Source organism: Ceraceosorus guamensis (genome assembly GCF_003144195.1).
Source record: "Ceraceosorus guamensis strain MCA 4658 unplaced genomic scaffold IE81scaffold_42, whole genome shotgun sequence".
Lineage (NCBI taxonomy): Eukaryota > Fungi > Basidiomycota > Exobasidiomycetes > Ceraceosorales > Ceraceosoraceae > Ceraceosorus > Ceraceosorus guamensis.
This window is the reverse complement of record NW_020290037.1, coordinates 1,004-14,856: the sequence shown is the minus strand read 5'-3', so window position 1 is coordinate 14,856 and position 13,853 is coordinate 1,004. Positions and strand designations below refer to the sequence as shown.

Below are 13,853 nucleotides of genomic sequence, written 5' to 3'. Positions count from 1 at the left end.
TGCGACTCATACGCACCGCCATCTCCATCACTCGAGCTCACCAACAACGGCGCTCATTCACGCATCGGCAACTCGACTCGAAGCCACCGCAGTAGCAGCGTGCATGACGTCCTCGCATCAAGTGACGCAGATCGCGCCAGTCAACATCCACGCTCCATCCACCAGCATGTCGGACAGCTACTTGTTCACAGTGGGCAAGCTAGATGCCGGCATGGCCATCTTGATCGGCGATCGTGCCAGTCTGATCGAGTTCCCAAGCTTGCTGCTGCCTCCCGACGTCACGAGCGGATCCATCGTCAATATCAGCGTAAAGAGGAACAAGCAAGAGGAGAGGCAGCGCAACGACGACTTTGATCAGTTGCAGCAAGACATTCTCTCCACTTTTGGTCTGCACTCACCGGAACGTGAGTCGTATGTGCGCGCGTCCAAGCGCATGTGTGCTGACCTTTTCAACGCATATACCCGCGCAGCTCCTCGACTGCGGATCCGCAACGTGACGCAGACGTCGGTGACGTTGGAGTGGGACAAGCTGTCGCTGGCCTCTGCTACGCTCCTCTCCTTGGACATTTACAGATCAGATCGGTGGACGCCCATGTCGCGCAGGTTGGCAGCCATTCCCAATCCCCTTCACAACACCTCCACCAAGCTGAGCGGGCTGGACGTGGATGCAGAGTACGGCTTCCACCTCGTCTTACAGACCACCGCAGGCACCTACGCTTCGCAGCCAGTCAAGGTCAAGACGCACAAGATGACCGATACGCACGGCATCGCCGTATGCTTTGGAAATGTCGCGGATCCGCAGCTCGAAGAAGCGGCCAAGGAGCAGCTCAAGGTGATGGGTGCTCGGTGGACGGAAAAGATTGCCATCGACACGACGCACTTTGTCTGCTCAGACCCAAGGAACAGGGAAGCAGCGTCTGAGGGCAGGACAGGTCCTGCACACGGCACCATGTACCTCAAAGCGACGCAGCTCAGCATACCGGTGGTGCAGCCACATTGGATCTTCGCGTGCGCGGAGCAAAAGCGGTGAGTGGGGTGGTGCGCCGTGTGTGTGTGTGTGCGACGATACTAGCTAACACCGTTGGCCTCTCTCTCTCCAGAATGGTGCCCATCTCCAGCTTTTACCTCGACCAAGAGCCTCCGAATGGTCACGCTGTCAGGGACTCCATTTCACGTCGAAGGCAGAGTCAGAGCGCCTCGTCTGAGCTAGCAGAGGGAGCGCGGGAAGGGCCCAGAGCAGAACCGGCAACGCCACAAACGGCGAGCACGGATGTCACGACACCTGGAGGTATTCCTAACATAGACGCCAGCTTGGCAGCTGCCTCGCTGCCTCCCATCGCCGTGGCAGAGCAAGGCACTGTGGATGGCGACGCGCTCAATGAGGAGGATCTCAAGACCCCACCGGCACCCGCACCAAAGGACTTGCCTCTGGCCGAGAATGCCGAGCCTCTCGATGATCGACGCACGGACGAGGCATCGACAGAGCATCACACGGGGACGGAAGCGCACGCACTCGAGCCGTCCACTAGCTCTTCGTCCGGTTTCAGCGATGTCAATTTGAATTCACCAGCTAGAATGGAAGATGAAGAGGAAGTGGACCTATCATGAGCCGTACATGTAACAAGATTTGTGCAATCACATCGTCATTGGTTTAGATGTAGCATGTCGGACAAGCGAGGACATGTGCCGCGGGCGACCGCTCTCGGCGGCGCCTGTCGTCGATTACCAAGCAATCTTGGAAGCCCATTTTGGCTCTTCGGCTTCAGGAGTCGACGCACCGTCCTGAGCATCTGTGTGCGACTTTTTGTCGGACAGCATCAAGTCGAAATCGACGTGCTCTTGAGCTGCAAAAAATGGTTGCTGATAGAAGATGTGATCCCCCTGAGACGTGCCCATTCCCGGCCTCGTCTTGTGCTGCGAGATGCCGAGCAGTGCGATGAGTGAGCGGATCAGAAGCGAGTGCAGGGGCTCGGAACTCACATCGAGAAACTCGTATTCAGGCAATATTTCCTTTAGCCTAGGCGAGCTCCAATCGAACCACGTTGACAAGTGGTATCCTGTCGACGAGTTCGAGGGCTGCACAAAGGCGAGAGGCGATGAGCATATATACTTTGCCCTAGCCGGAGCGCCAGGGCCGACACTCCCATCACCCTCACCTCTCGTCTTGGACGTCTACTCCTTGGAGCATCCATAAAGTAATTGATGAGCTCGCAAGCCTCTCTCCGATCGCCTCCGGCTTTGAGCATTTCGCGAAAGTCTTGCGTCGTGTGCTCCTTGGCGTGCACCTTGACGCAGCTAATGTACAGAGCCTGGCACAGCTGCTGGGTCAGCTCTCTCGGCGTCAATACATCCGAGCAGAGGTCGACGTGGCGTTCTGCAAGGGAGGCCGATGTCAGCTTCGATGTTTGGACGCGCGACGCGCCCCAGTACTCACGATTAAACTTTTCGTGAGGCGAATTGAGGATGAGTGGAACGATCGAGTTGAGATCTCCGATGCAGCAAAAGGGCAGCGTCAAGTCCGTGGGGGCCAGGACATCGAGCCAAAATCCACCATCGCGCTGCGGCGAGGGCACGAGGTGGAGCAAGGTGAGCGTTTCACGGAGGGCACTTACATTGTGCCGACTTGAAGGTGCTCACGCTGATGGGAACAATGATTTGGGCCGTCTCCCCTTCTAGAGCCAGATCAAAGCTGCGGAGGCTCGACGTGTGCCTGAGTCGTGCATCCTCTACGCAACAATGAATCCACTCACGGTACCTTTGTAGGCGCAAAGAGCAATGTCAACAGCTTTCTGAGAGTCCCCGCGAAACGTCATCAGCATCGACTCACCACATTGTCCAACGTCGTCACGCATTTGAGGTGTCCAGCGGCGTTCGCCTGTCGTAGCTTGACATCGATGGTGTTGCTCTTCAGTATTGACGCCGGAGGCTGGCTACAATCCGCACGGATAGTCTCGATCGCACTGTAGCGTCTCGTCAGCGCGTTGGAAGATTTTCGCTCTACCGCTGCAAACCCACTCGTAGATGACAACCTCGACGGAGCACTCCGCGGTGCAGAGCTGATCGATGAGGCCGCCAGGCATGTCCAATGCGTCCAGCATGCGGGGCGCTAGTGGCCAGCCCCAACTGCACGGGATAGATGTCAGCTTTCTGTCGTATCGGAGGCAAGCGCGCCGTGCTCACAGGCAGTATGGCGGAATCTGAATGGTGGATGAAGGAAGGAGGTTCGGCGTTTGGGCAGCCACGCATTTGACACCTCGCAACGACCCACTCACGAAGCACGCGTAAGCAGCTTTGAGAACGGCGGCGATGCTTTCAGGCTTTTGCAAGTCCGCTTCCACCACCTCTACGCCCAACTCCCGGAGCTCATTGGCGGCTCTTCCATTCAAAGAGCGCGTAACAGCGACGATGTGCCAGCGCGGGCTCAGATCTATGAACGCACCAGACCTACTGAGCCTGGTATGCATGGCGCTGATGACTTCGGCGGAGAAGCGGTCGTCGACCAAGAGAGCGCCACTTTGCGCCTGGGTCGATGAGGTGCCCATCTTGCCGCGGTCATCGCATCTTCGACAATTCTTGTCGAAGGTGTCCACATGCCCACTCGACACTGACGGATCACTGATGCTGTTGCGATGAGCACACAGAAGGCCGTGTGTGGGCGACGTGGAGTTTCGCAAGTCTAGAGGCAGGGAGGAAGCTGCCGCATAAGGATTGAGCAGCATCGGACGCGCTTCCTCTTCGTCTACGGCCTCGAACCCATCCGATCGGAAGCGCCGCGTGGACAATGTGGATGACTGACTTGCAGAGAGAGTAGGAGCTAGTCCCGATTCTTGGAAATCCTCGTCGGGACGAGACGGCGCCTCTTGTTGGTCCAGCTCCGCTTCAACGTAGGGATGTGGACGTGCTGCTGCTCTGAGATCCAATACGCTTGGGGAGAGCGGCAGCATGGCGGGCAGCAGGTGAGCATCTTCTTCGGTGAGACCATAGTCGGCGAGCATAGCCTTGCGTCGAGTTGCTTGGTAGGCATTCTCTATGCGCTTTTTCTGTAATAATACCGGTGCAAGAAGCGCCGAGTATGCTCAGTGGGCGCGCGCGCCTACGCGAGCGGGCAACGCACCTTGTATGCCTCATTGTCGTCCTGCAGGTCAGCATCATCAGACCGTCAGCCAGACAGGAGCAGCTGCGTGAGGTCTCGAGCAGACGCACCAGTAGACCACTGACGGCAGCAAAACCACGAGCAGAGGTTGCGCCAAAGATGACGACCTTTCTGCCCACGACACAGCAGCCGTCATCACTTTGCGAAGGACTGGGCGCATCGCCATCATCTGCGTCGAGGGAAAGGATCGGAGAGTCAATGATCTTGGCGCACCTCGAAAGAGATGGAGAGGCTTCATCTTGGTGCGCCGGGTGTTCGGAGCTGAGCGCCGCAGCGTTGATGAGACGATCTGGTGTTCCAGGAGACGTGTGCGCCGTACCGGTGCGACTGCTCGGCAGGGAGCTTGCACCGCGTGCCTGTGCCTGTGCCTGTGCATGACGCGGATCAAAGTAGGAAGCTGCGCTGCTGGTGGCCATGATGTGAGCCAAGGTGGAGGATGCTTCCCACGGAGAGGTGATGGGCGAAGGGGTTTCATCATCCGATCGAGCTGCATCCCGCTCCCTACTTCGACGAGATGTTGGGCTATCGGCAGTTCGACAAGCCGTCGGCTTGTGGTGCAGCGAAGGGTGACGAGCAAAGTGCATGGCGCAGGCAGTGCAGCCAGAAGCGGAGGGGGGTGTGTATGTGTGACGATTTTGGTGGTGAGCCGTGGGTGGGGGACGATTTCGGTGATGGCAGCCGTGCGGAGCTCCGAGGTCTGAAGCAAGGAGTTCTGCTGAGCGTCGACAAAGTGCTGTGAGCGTGCGTGTGTGCGGTGCGTGCGTGCGCAGACGGTGAGCTGAGCTTATTCAGCTCTGTTAGGCGCGAGGAGGAGGAGGGAGGCCAAGAAGCAGCTACAAGATGGGCGGGGACGAGTTGATGATCAGCATATATGCGGTCATGAGTGGCGAGTGCTACGAGCTGTGCGAGGGTGAGAGGCTGTTCGGCTGCGAACGTCATCAGCGGTCAGAAGCAATCACGAATCTGAATCATCCGCACATGGATGCATGCTCTCTGACGTTGAGGTCCAGCAGCACGCGGCGTCAGCACGCGGCATCGACTCGTCTGCCTCGATGCGCAAATATAGGCCGCTGGTAAAGCAAATGGCGGTCATGCTGGGCTCAATTTGCATCAACAAATGACCATCAAGCGCCTGTCTACGCCGCCTCTACACCGCGAGACTCGTGACTGCGCAGAGTCGCGTCGAGCAGCGGGGCCCGGTTCGTGAGTACGCGCTGATGGATGAGTTTGCACGAGTTGTAAATCATCATTCAAAAGTTGCAAGGGAATTGAGTGATGCGGCGTGGCGTACCGCAGTCGTGAGTGGAGTCACACTACACTCCCATCGCCGTCACTTAATTGCAGCATGCAGCCATCGCCCTTCATTCGTGATTGCCGAGGTCGAAAGTGATTACGAAGCGTGCGTGGGGCACTCGATCGTGCCCATGCATGCGTGACCTGATCTCGTACGTGCGAGCGTGCTGTCCATGCATGCCCTCACAATTGTCAGCAGTTTTGCTGGGGATGGTCTCTCCGCTGTTCTTGCGCCCCCAGTTGATTGCAAGATGGCGCACGCCTTTGTCCCGTGCCCTGCCGCCCCCGCGCCCGCCTGTGCGATGCATGCTGGGTCAGGCGTCGACGCTTCATCGCGTGTCGGTTCCGACCGCGTGTACCATTCGTCTTTTGCTGCTTTGAGCATCGCCGGCGCGACACGTAACTCGTGTCTTGCTGCGGCCGTCAGCTTTGCCAAATCAATATTCGAAGCTGCGAGCGCCTTTCGAGCTCGCGATTACGTGAGTGTCCAAAAGGACACGCTGCTGCATGGTCAATACCAGCAGCGGTCATGCAGCACTCACCACTCGATCGCTCGCGCATTGCTACGTAAAAGTGGGTTCGATTACCTAGCGCAAGGCTCAGCAAGTCTGACTTTCATGCCGATTGGCGAAGCGACGTGCTGCTTCTCAATACCCGAGCTCGATTAAATCGCGTTCCCTCATCAGCAGCACCGCAGAGTCGCCAGTCGTAGCGTCTCCTTCTTGAAAGGAACATCGAGATTCCGATCGACGCCAAGTCAGTGATTCTCAGTATCGATCCTTGAATGTGTGAGCGCACAAAGATCTATTGAGATGTCATATCTACTGAAGCGGAGGCGGCTTGCGCCTACTTGCAGGCGATTTCGCATCACCACTTGAGCCTGATGCCTCGTCATGCGCTACACCGGACGAGTCTGACTCAGACACGGCGAGCGCGCTGTAGGACGTGTTCGTCGCTCTGCTGTCCTGCGTTGCGGCACCCTGTGCTGTTTCGTTGCTGAGGGGTGTGGATGGCGTGGCTGGTCCACCGGGCGTTCGAGCCGCATTGCGGGGAGGTCGATTGCGGGGCGGCCGTGCTGGTGGTGTTGCGATGGAGCCTGGTGTATGAGCTGCTGGAGTTGTCGCACCACTTGGAGACGCAAGTGGTAAATGAGAAGTGCTGCTTCGAGCAGAAGAGTGCGAGTGATTTGAGCCAATGATGGAAGGTTGTCTGGACAGCGCCTGCCCATGCTTTGTCGATCCTGCCAGCTCTAATCCTCCCGCGTCCGAGTCCACCGAATAGAACGGTGTCTCGTCTTCTTTCGGCTCGGGCTGCAGGGCTCGATACTCTGGGTCCGGGCTCTGAGCAGCTGAATCGAATGCATCACCTTGCAGAGAGGATGACGAGGCTTTTGATATGATGGACTCGTGGCGAACGTGTCCCAAAGGCGCTGTGATATTTGCTGCAGGAGCCAGGGCAGCCGAGGTCGACGTCAAGGGACTTGGCACAGGTGAAGTGTGAGAGACAGCAGCGGTCGATGCCGACGCTGCATCCATCGGCGGTCCTGCAGTCTCGATGGCTTGGCCCACCTGCGCCGACTCATCGTCATCGTCTTTGGCGTCATGAGTCTCTCCCGGCTCTGCGACTAGATGAGAGATCAACTCATCCGCTCGAGCTTCATCCAGTCCTTCTCCAACGACATTTCGGGGCGAAGCTTCTCCGGCAGGTCGACTGAGATCATCGGCACCAACATGGGCGCGTTGAGCATCAAAGCTTCCATTGACTGGCGCAGTTTGAGGCTGCGAAGCCGCCTCGTAGGGCGGCGCTGACTGCGCGGTCTCAGCCAGACTATGCTTCTCCAAACCGAGCGTGTCGGTTGCGCGAGGAGCTGATATCTCTAATACTTGCACCTCATCCAAGTGATCAGAGCTCGCTGCAGGTACGCTTGCACTGGGTTTCTCGATGGGCGAGGGCGGCAAAGCTGTGTATTGAGCTTTCCTAAAGTCTGGCGTGTATGGCCCGTCCATGTCTATCTGGGATGTGCGACGCTTGGAAGCGATGGTCGGCTGCGTGCGGAGAAAGAATGCGACTTTGTGGTCTGTGCGGATCGAACGGCTTGATGGGTCAGACCGGCAGGCGGCGCAGCGTGGTGCAGCGCGGCGGCACTCACGAATAGGCGGAGGTGGCAGCTTGTACACTGCTTCGCGTTCCTGCTGCTCGAATTTGAGATCCTCCTCGTCTGGAATACCGGCGTCCTCGAGCGCTTCCAGCTCTTGGGGCGTTGGCGGCAGTCTCAACCGTTCTCCCTCTCGAACAAAATCCTCCTCTTCGTCCTCTTGCTCATCGACTGCTGCACCATTCGCACTCGCCAGACGCTCTGGTTGCTCTGAGGGCTGCCCTCCTACGCTGCTTGTGGAAGGGGCATGCGATTCCTCGTCAAGGGAGGGATCTGTGCTCCTCGGACTGCTGGTCTCCGCAAAGGCAGTCGTGCCGGCGGGAGCGGAGCGGGCTTTGCGAGAAGCGTGCGGGCCCAGTCGCTTCATCACCTCCGACTCGGGGATGCGCACGACATCGTAGACGGTCTTTTCCAGCGCGCCTCCTTGCGCAACGCCAGCCTCTGCATCCCGAAGTGCTCGATGCAGTCCCGCGGCCGCAGGCGGCATGCGCACCTTGCCAGTCAAAATGTCTGCGAGGAGCGGGCACGTGAGCAGAACGAGCGCCGGCAAGACTGGCGCCGGCAAGACGCGCGACTCACCACCGGCTTTGATGCCAGGCCAATAGTAAAAACGTTCATTCTCATCGAAACGGTCGATGAAGACTTGACCCATCATCTCTACGCCCGCATACATGCCCCTACTCCGGACGCTAGGCGTTACACTCGATCGCGTCAGCGCTGAGCTCGAGGTGCAGTAGCGACCGAACTTACTAGCTGTATATCGGTGCGCGCTCCATGCCGCCTTCCAAACTCGTGCCTGCACCCACGGGGCCTGCAGCGATTGCGGTCTCGGCGCCCACCGTGAACTTGTGCGTCCTAAAGCTGTCCATTGCCTTTTCCGTGTTCTGTTGCGTGGCGGCGAGCAAGGAGGCGTGAGAGGTGGCGCAGCAATGCATTCATTCACGCGCGACTCACGATTAGGAGCACCACGTCGAAAAAGTCGATGCCTAGCAAGAGGCCAGCTGAAAGATTGTTTGGAGATACGGCGCTGGGAGCAGACCAGCTTCCGTCAGGCAAGCGTGCCATCACCACCCCAGCACCGCCTGCTCCTCCAAATGGCGCGATGCCCGATCTCATAGAGGAGTATATGCACACTCCCTTGGCGCGTTTGATAGCGTTGGGCGGCTGCACGCGCATGGGCAGTGGAGACAGACGCTCAGCAAGGTGTATAGCCAAGCGAGCAGCGAATGTCTGACTGCCTGCCTCACAATCTTTTTGAGCACTTTTCTCTTTTTTCGAACCCAGCCTCCCTTGCTGTCCTTGACATCCTCTTCCTTTTCATCCGTCTGAGGTATGCCTTCCACCGTGAATGCGCGGAGTATCCGCTCGCACTTTTCGATCTCTAGCACCATGTCGTTCGACTTTGGCCAGAACCGCTCGCCGCCAATCTCTGCCGAGGGTGCGCGAGCGAGGGAGTGTCAGCCGAGGCGAGCGTCACTGCATCACTGCGGCATCGCGTACTCACTTGCGGATGCCGCATTGGCATAGCCAGAAGCCCAATCGCTGAGCTTCATGCCCTGGGAGGGAACCGTTTGCGAGCGCCATGATGTGAGCGAGACGAAGCGGCAAGTCTGGCATGTATGCGCGGGGCGCTCCCTCACCTTATCGAAACCTGCCTTGCCCCACCGACTCCATCTCGACCCTTGAGGCGCCGTCGCGCTGCTCGACGGAGTGGTGGATGGCATTGCGAATGTCAGCGGAAGCAAGCGTGACTGATCGCGGTGATGGAGATGAAAGAGGCAGAGGTCACAAGAGGGCAGACGCTACAAGAGGGCAGACGCCACAAGAGGGCAAAAGTGGAGCAGTGGATTGCGCTGTGTGAGCGAGTGCCTGACCTGTATTCAAATTGTGATTGAGTACACGTCGCGCTCCACACGTCGTGCAAGCTTCGCCGGGCACAAGCGTAGGTATATATGCAGCAGCAGGGGCAGCAGCAGCAGCAACAGAGCAAATGTCTCGGAAACGCTGACCCGCAACGTTGATCGAGCAATCACTGAATGCTGCAGCGAGACAGAGTGATCTGCTGGGCGCGGTGAGCTAGCTATATAGCTATAGCGAGCTGCACCTGCATGCATGCATGCCTTTCCGTTGAGCTCAAACGTCCAGCCGCGGCTGGCGCGCGCGTGTGCGTGTGCGTTCAGTCACGCAGATCCTCCCCACCTTTCAGGGCGCGCTCACGATTCGGCAGCTCGCTCGTACAGCCTCTGTCACGATTCAGGCGCGGCTGCCACTCATGACTGCGACCGGCCCATTTCCGAGCCGTGGATATGCCACGATCATGATGAGGGGCGATACATCTCAAGACGTGGGTGATGGCGGTGCGGACCGTAATCAGAATCAAGGTTATGCCGACCCGTCTGGAAGTCCCGGGCGAGTGTACAGCTTCATTGGCTATGCCATCGCGTTCGTGCGCAAAAGAAAGCCCACACAGCCACATGATTACGCGTCACGTGTGCAGAGCCCTGTGCGCGGCATCCATCCAGCAAGCATGGATGGCGTGCATCTCACGTACGCGCTGGGTAGGCGCGCGCTAGTCGTCGCGCGTGAGTAGGAGTGCGTAGTCACAAGTTCGCATAAGCTGTAAACCGACTTCCTCTGTTCTGGGCAGCGTCTCACGGCGATGCACGCACGGCACACCTGTTCTGTTCCCTACAGCCGCTCTTGTCCATCACACGAGAGCTGCTGCTTCATCATCATTCACGCTTCCCTCTCCCCCCGAGTCCGCGCGAGCACGTGAACGTATCTCTTCTCTGCCTTGCTTGCTCAGCTCACACCTTGGCTCGCACGCACCACCCACTCCCGGGCTTGGCTCGTCTGGTCAACGCTTGACCTTAGCATCAGCATCAGCAGCAGCAACGGACATCAACCATCGTCTTTTGCGCCTTTGACATTCCCTCTGCTGGCAAACGAGTCAACGCCGCTTGAGGGAAAGGGGGGGGCAGCGCCAGCCATGTCCAACTTTTTCAGGTCCATGGGTCGCTCATCGCGGCCCAAAAAGTCGCCCACGCTGCCCGGCATGCCCTTTGAAGCGGCGCAAGCGCAGATGCTGGCCAATGCGACGGGAGGTCACAATGTCGGATTGAACGGCAAGGCGCTGTACATGTGCAATCCGTTTGTGAGGTCAGCGCTTATCAAGGGCAGCTTCAAGACCATCGTTGCGCTGCCAAAGTATGTAGACCCAAAGGAGTGGGTGGCTGTCAATCGTGAGTGGGAGTGGAGTGGGAGTGGGAGTGGGAGTGGGAGTGGGCGGGGAAGTGGGCGCGGGCGGGGAAGTGGGAGTGGGAGTGGGAGTGGGCCGTGGACGTAGGCGCGGGCGTGGGCGCGGGCGTTCATGCGCACAAGACCACGCTCTTCTGCATGCTGACACCGGGAGTTGCCCCCAGTGTTTGACTTTTTCAACAATCTCAACCAATTCTACGGCGTCGTCACTGAGTTTTGCACGATTCAAAACAATCCCACCATGAGTGCGGGTATCGGGTGAGTGGAGGTGGAGGTGGGCGTGGAGAGGGGAAGGCCATCTCGTATGCGGATGACTGAACATCCATCGCTGTGCTCCATCGCTGTCCAGACTCGATTACACGTGGATCGATCAGAATAGGAAACAAGTCAAGCTGCCCGCGCCGCAGTACATCGACTATGTGATGACTTGGGTGGGAGGACTGCTGTCGGATGAGGCCACATTCCCCACAAAGGCGTGTGAGTGACGCCATGAGTGCGAGGATGATGCCAGGCACATGCTCACCTCGCCGCACCCCGCTGCACCCCGCTGCACGCAACCAGCTCGAGAGTTTCCGCAGACGTTCTTGACGACTGCAAAGCACGTCTACAAGCAGCTGCTGCGCGTCTTTGCCCACATTTACCACGCGCAATTTCCCTATCTGGTGCACTTGTGCTGCGAAGGTCACTTCAACAGCCTCTTTGCCCACTTTATCGCATTCGGAGCCGAGTTTGACTTGTTCAACTTCAAGGAGTTCAAGGGACCCCAAGGCGCTCCTTATCCTGGCGTATGCGATCTCATCGAAAAGTGGATCGAGATGGGCATCCTGGACGAGGCTGTGCTCAAGTAGGCGAAGAGGAAGGGGAGCGCGAACGGCGAGATGCGTGCCGGGAGCGCGTGCCAGGAGCTCGCGCCGTCAGTCTGCGATCGTCGATTGAAGAGTCCGATGACGACGCCATCTCGTCGCGCTAGTCACGACGTATCAAGGCGTCTGCACACAACGGTCACCGGCCATTCAGGAAGTCTTCGGACGCTGAAGGTCAAGTGCCGGCGTCGATGGAGACCATGCTCCCGCTAGCTTACCCGACGCGCGCGCTGCTCAGCGCTGCTGAATGTACATGTACGCGACAATCATTACAGACCGATTTGTGATTCGTGATCGATGTGATTCGCTTGAAGCGTGCATCCGATTTGTGATTCGTGATCGATGTGATTCGCTTGAAGCGTGCATCCGATTTGTGATTCGTGATCGATGTGATTCGCTTGAAAGCGCGCATTCGGTGACGCCGAGGATGGGGAGTAGCGTCACGTGTGAATGAATGCATCGCCGCTGCCACGCGGTGCGGTGGAGGTGGAGCGTGCAGCCTGGCAGTCACGAGTATAGCGTTGAATTGCGCTGCCGCGACGGACATGTGCGCGGCCCACGACTCTTGTGTTCACCCCACCCATCACATCGCAACACTCGCACAGTCAAGGGAAGCTGAGCGCATCCGCACCCGCACCCGCGCGCGCATGCCAAAGCTGTTTCGATCATCGTTCGGCCCACGCAGCCAGATACGCCTGCTGCGACAATCGTCGACAGCCCTCTTTCGAGCTCGCAGCTTTCTGACGCGCACCGGACCGTCTAGCAACATGTGGATCACCGCCTCTGAGCTGGCAGAGAGGCTGACACGAGCTTCAGCGGGTCAGCTGCACGCATCGGATCCGCAATTTTCCACAGCCATCATCGATGTGCGTGACGACGATTTCGAGGGAGGCAACATTGTCGGCTGCAGGAATGTGCCCAGCCGAATCTACAGGGACAGCGTCAAGGGCGTGGTCAGGGACGTGCAGCAGTGTGAGTGCAGTTGCGATCCGCGTCGCCACGTTGCTCAAATTCCACATACCGCAGACCCCCTTGTCGTCTTTCACTGTCAGCTCTCGCAGTCCAGGTGGGTTCGAATAATGCGCATACAGGCGCAAGTCGATCACCGCTGAGGTCCCGCGATTTCCCCATAGAGGACCAACCGCAGCGCGACTTTACATCGACGAACGAGTATCGCAACTCGAGGCTGGCAAGCTGAAGCCCTTGCGGGAGCCCAAGGAGTCGGATGATGAGATTGGAAAGTGTATCGAGGGCGGTCAAGAGATTCGCATCTTGAGGGGCGGCTTTTCTTCCTTTGGGGAAAAGTACAAGGTGAGTGGCGGCAGCGCAGAGGCAGAGTGCGCGTTCGAATAGAGTGCTCGAATACCGATTCTGCGGTGGTCGAGTCGTCGAGCCATGCTGCTGCGCAGTCCGTGGCAACTGCTTCTAGTCGGTCTATTCAACGTCGCCCCCTCACGTCCGCAGGCGAACCCTAAGCTCGTCGAAAATTGGGATCAAGAGTCTCAGGATTATCGATGAGCCGCGCGCGGATGCATGCCATCGAGATGGCCTTGCGATGGATGATGCCCCCTCGCGGCGTGCCACTTGTATTTCGTGCTCTAGCTCTAGAACCTCAAGATGCGTCTGGCCCAAGCCGAGCAGGAGCAGGATCTTCCACATACATTCTGCGGCCGGCGTGTCATTCGGGAGGCATGGGGCGTCAGTCGCCACCTGCACTCGATTCGAAGAGCGTCACCTCTCTATCTTGCACCCCAATAGTACCCGCTCGTGGAGCGATAGGAGAGTCAATAAAGTGCTATTGACACCGCAAAGCCACAGAGACAAGTTCGCTCGAGCGCTTGCTCTTATTCGAACTTGGGCTAACGATGCGTCCGGCTCGCCGGTGCTCTGGATTGTGGATGGGTTGAGCATGATTGATACGTATTGATCGACCACTCGTCGATGTCGCATTTGAACAGCGCGACGCCTACGTATGTGAGGGTTTAAGGAATCGTCCGCTTGCGCAGTCGCGTTTGCCAGGAGCATTCTGGCTTGTGAGACGACCGAGCAAGGGGCCAATAGATTGGAGAGCGCAGCACGCACGGTCTATTAGTGGCGTATGTCGGAGCGATGATCGCTGCAGCAATGCTTG

The 13,853-nt window shown here is 58.2% G+C and overlaps 6 protein-coding genes across 6 annotated transcripts; 3 read left to right on the top strand and 3 right to left on the bottom strand.

The window, feature by feature from the left end:
* Positions 1-103: 103 nt before the first annotated feature.
* On the top strand, positions 104-1,608 carry IE81DRAFT_334859 (hypothetical protein; the record flags this gene model as incomplete). Its single annotated transcript, XM_025515430.1, has 3 exons — positions 104-404; positions 471-1,026; positions 1,101-1,608. The coding sequence occupies 3 exons, from the start codon at positions 104-106 to the stop codon at positions 1,606-1,608; spliced, it is 1,365 nt and encodes a 454-aa protein (XP_025368616.1).
* A 1,078-nt stretch (positions 1,609-2,686) lies between these two features.
* IE81DRAFT_172528 (hypothetical protein) lies at positions 2,687-4,089 on the bottom strand. The gene is made up of 4 exons (XM_025510638.1): positions 3,273-4,089; positions 3,181-3,197; positions 2,828-3,123; positions 2,687-2,755 (listed from the first exon to the last, which is right to left on the bottom strand). Exons 1-3 carry the CDS (start codon positions 3,993-3,995, stop codon positions 2,931-2,933), a joined length of 933 nt encoding a protein of 310 aa, XP_025368615.1. The 5' UTR covers positions 3,996-4,089; the 3' UTR covers positions 2,687-2,755; positions 2,828-2,930.
* A 514-nt stretch (positions 4,090-4,603) lies between these two features.
* On the bottom strand, positions 4,604-5,158 carry IE81DRAFT_172489 (hypothetical protein). Its single transcript, XM_025510637.1, has one exon. It carries the CDS (start codon positions 5,090-5,092, stop codon positions 4,676-4,678), a length of 417 nt encoding a protein of 138 aa, XP_025368614.1. The 5' UTR covers positions 5,093-5,158; the 3' UTR covers positions 4,604-4,675.
* A 1,109-nt stretch (positions 5,159-6,267) lies between these two features.
* On the bottom strand, positions 6,268-9,325 carry IE81DRAFT_330857 (DUF500-domain-containing protein; the record flags this gene model as incomplete). Its single annotated transcript, XM_025515212.1, has 8 exons — positions 6,268-7,523; positions 7,596-8,111; positions 8,181-8,290; positions 8,352-8,485; positions 8,556-8,765; positions 8,849-9,030; positions 9,106-9,157; positions 9,242-9,325. 8 exons carry the CDS (start codon positions 9,323-9,325, stop codon positions 6,268-6,270), a joined length of 2,544 nt encoding a protein of 847 aa, XP_025368613.1.
* Positions 9,326-10,235: 910 nt separating this feature from the next.
* IE81DRAFT_314998 (hypothetical protein) lies at positions 10,236-12,019 on the top strand. Its single transcript, XM_025512520.1, has 4 exons — positions 10,236-10,843; positions 11,024-11,117; positions 11,209-11,336; positions 11,421-12,019. Exons 1-4 carry the CDS (start codon positions 10,591-10,593, stop codon positions 11,705-11,707), a joined length of 762 nt encoding a protein of 253 aa, XP_025368612.1. The 5' UTR covers positions 10,236-10,590; the 3' UTR covers positions 11,708-12,019.
* Positions 12,020-12,489: 470 nt separating this feature from the next.
* On the top strand, positions 12,490-13,640 carry IE81DRAFT_367393 (hypothetical protein; the record flags this gene model as incomplete). Its single annotated transcript, XM_025517079.1, has 4 exons — positions 12,490-12,694; positions 12,749-12,788; positions 12,856-13,033; positions 13,187-13,640. The coding sequence occupies 4 exons, from the start codon at positions 12,490-12,492 to the stop codon at positions 13,238-13,240; spliced, it is 477 nt and encodes a 158-aa protein (XP_025368611.1). The 3' UTR covers positions 13,241-13,640.
* Between the last annotated feature and the right edge of the window lie 213 nt (positions 13,641-13,853).

Excerpts from the sequence above, each read along its gene's own strand:
- IE81DRAFT_172489 (XM_025510637.1), bottom strand. The coding sequence starts at position 5,092 with ATGACGTTCGCAGCCGAACAGCCTCTCACCCTCGCACAGCTCGTAGCA.
- IE81DRAFT_172528 (XM_025510638.1), bottom strand. The coding sequence starts at position 3,995 with ATGCTCGCCGACTATGGTCTCACCGAAGAAGATGCTCACCTGCTGCCC.
- IE81DRAFT_314998 (XM_025512520.1), top strand. The coding sequence starts at position 10,591 with ATGTCCAACTTTTTCAGGTCCATGGGTCGCTCATCGCGGCCCAAAAAG. Across the intron at positions 10,844-11,023 it reads GGAGTGGGTGGCTGTCAATC|TGTTTGACTTTTTCAACAAT; the intron begins GTGAGTGGGAGT and ends AGTTGCCCCCAG. Across the intron at positions 11,337-11,420 it reads CACATTCCCCACAAAGGCGT|CTCGAGAGTTTCCGCAGACG; the intron begins GTGAGTGACGCC and ends GCACGCAACCAG.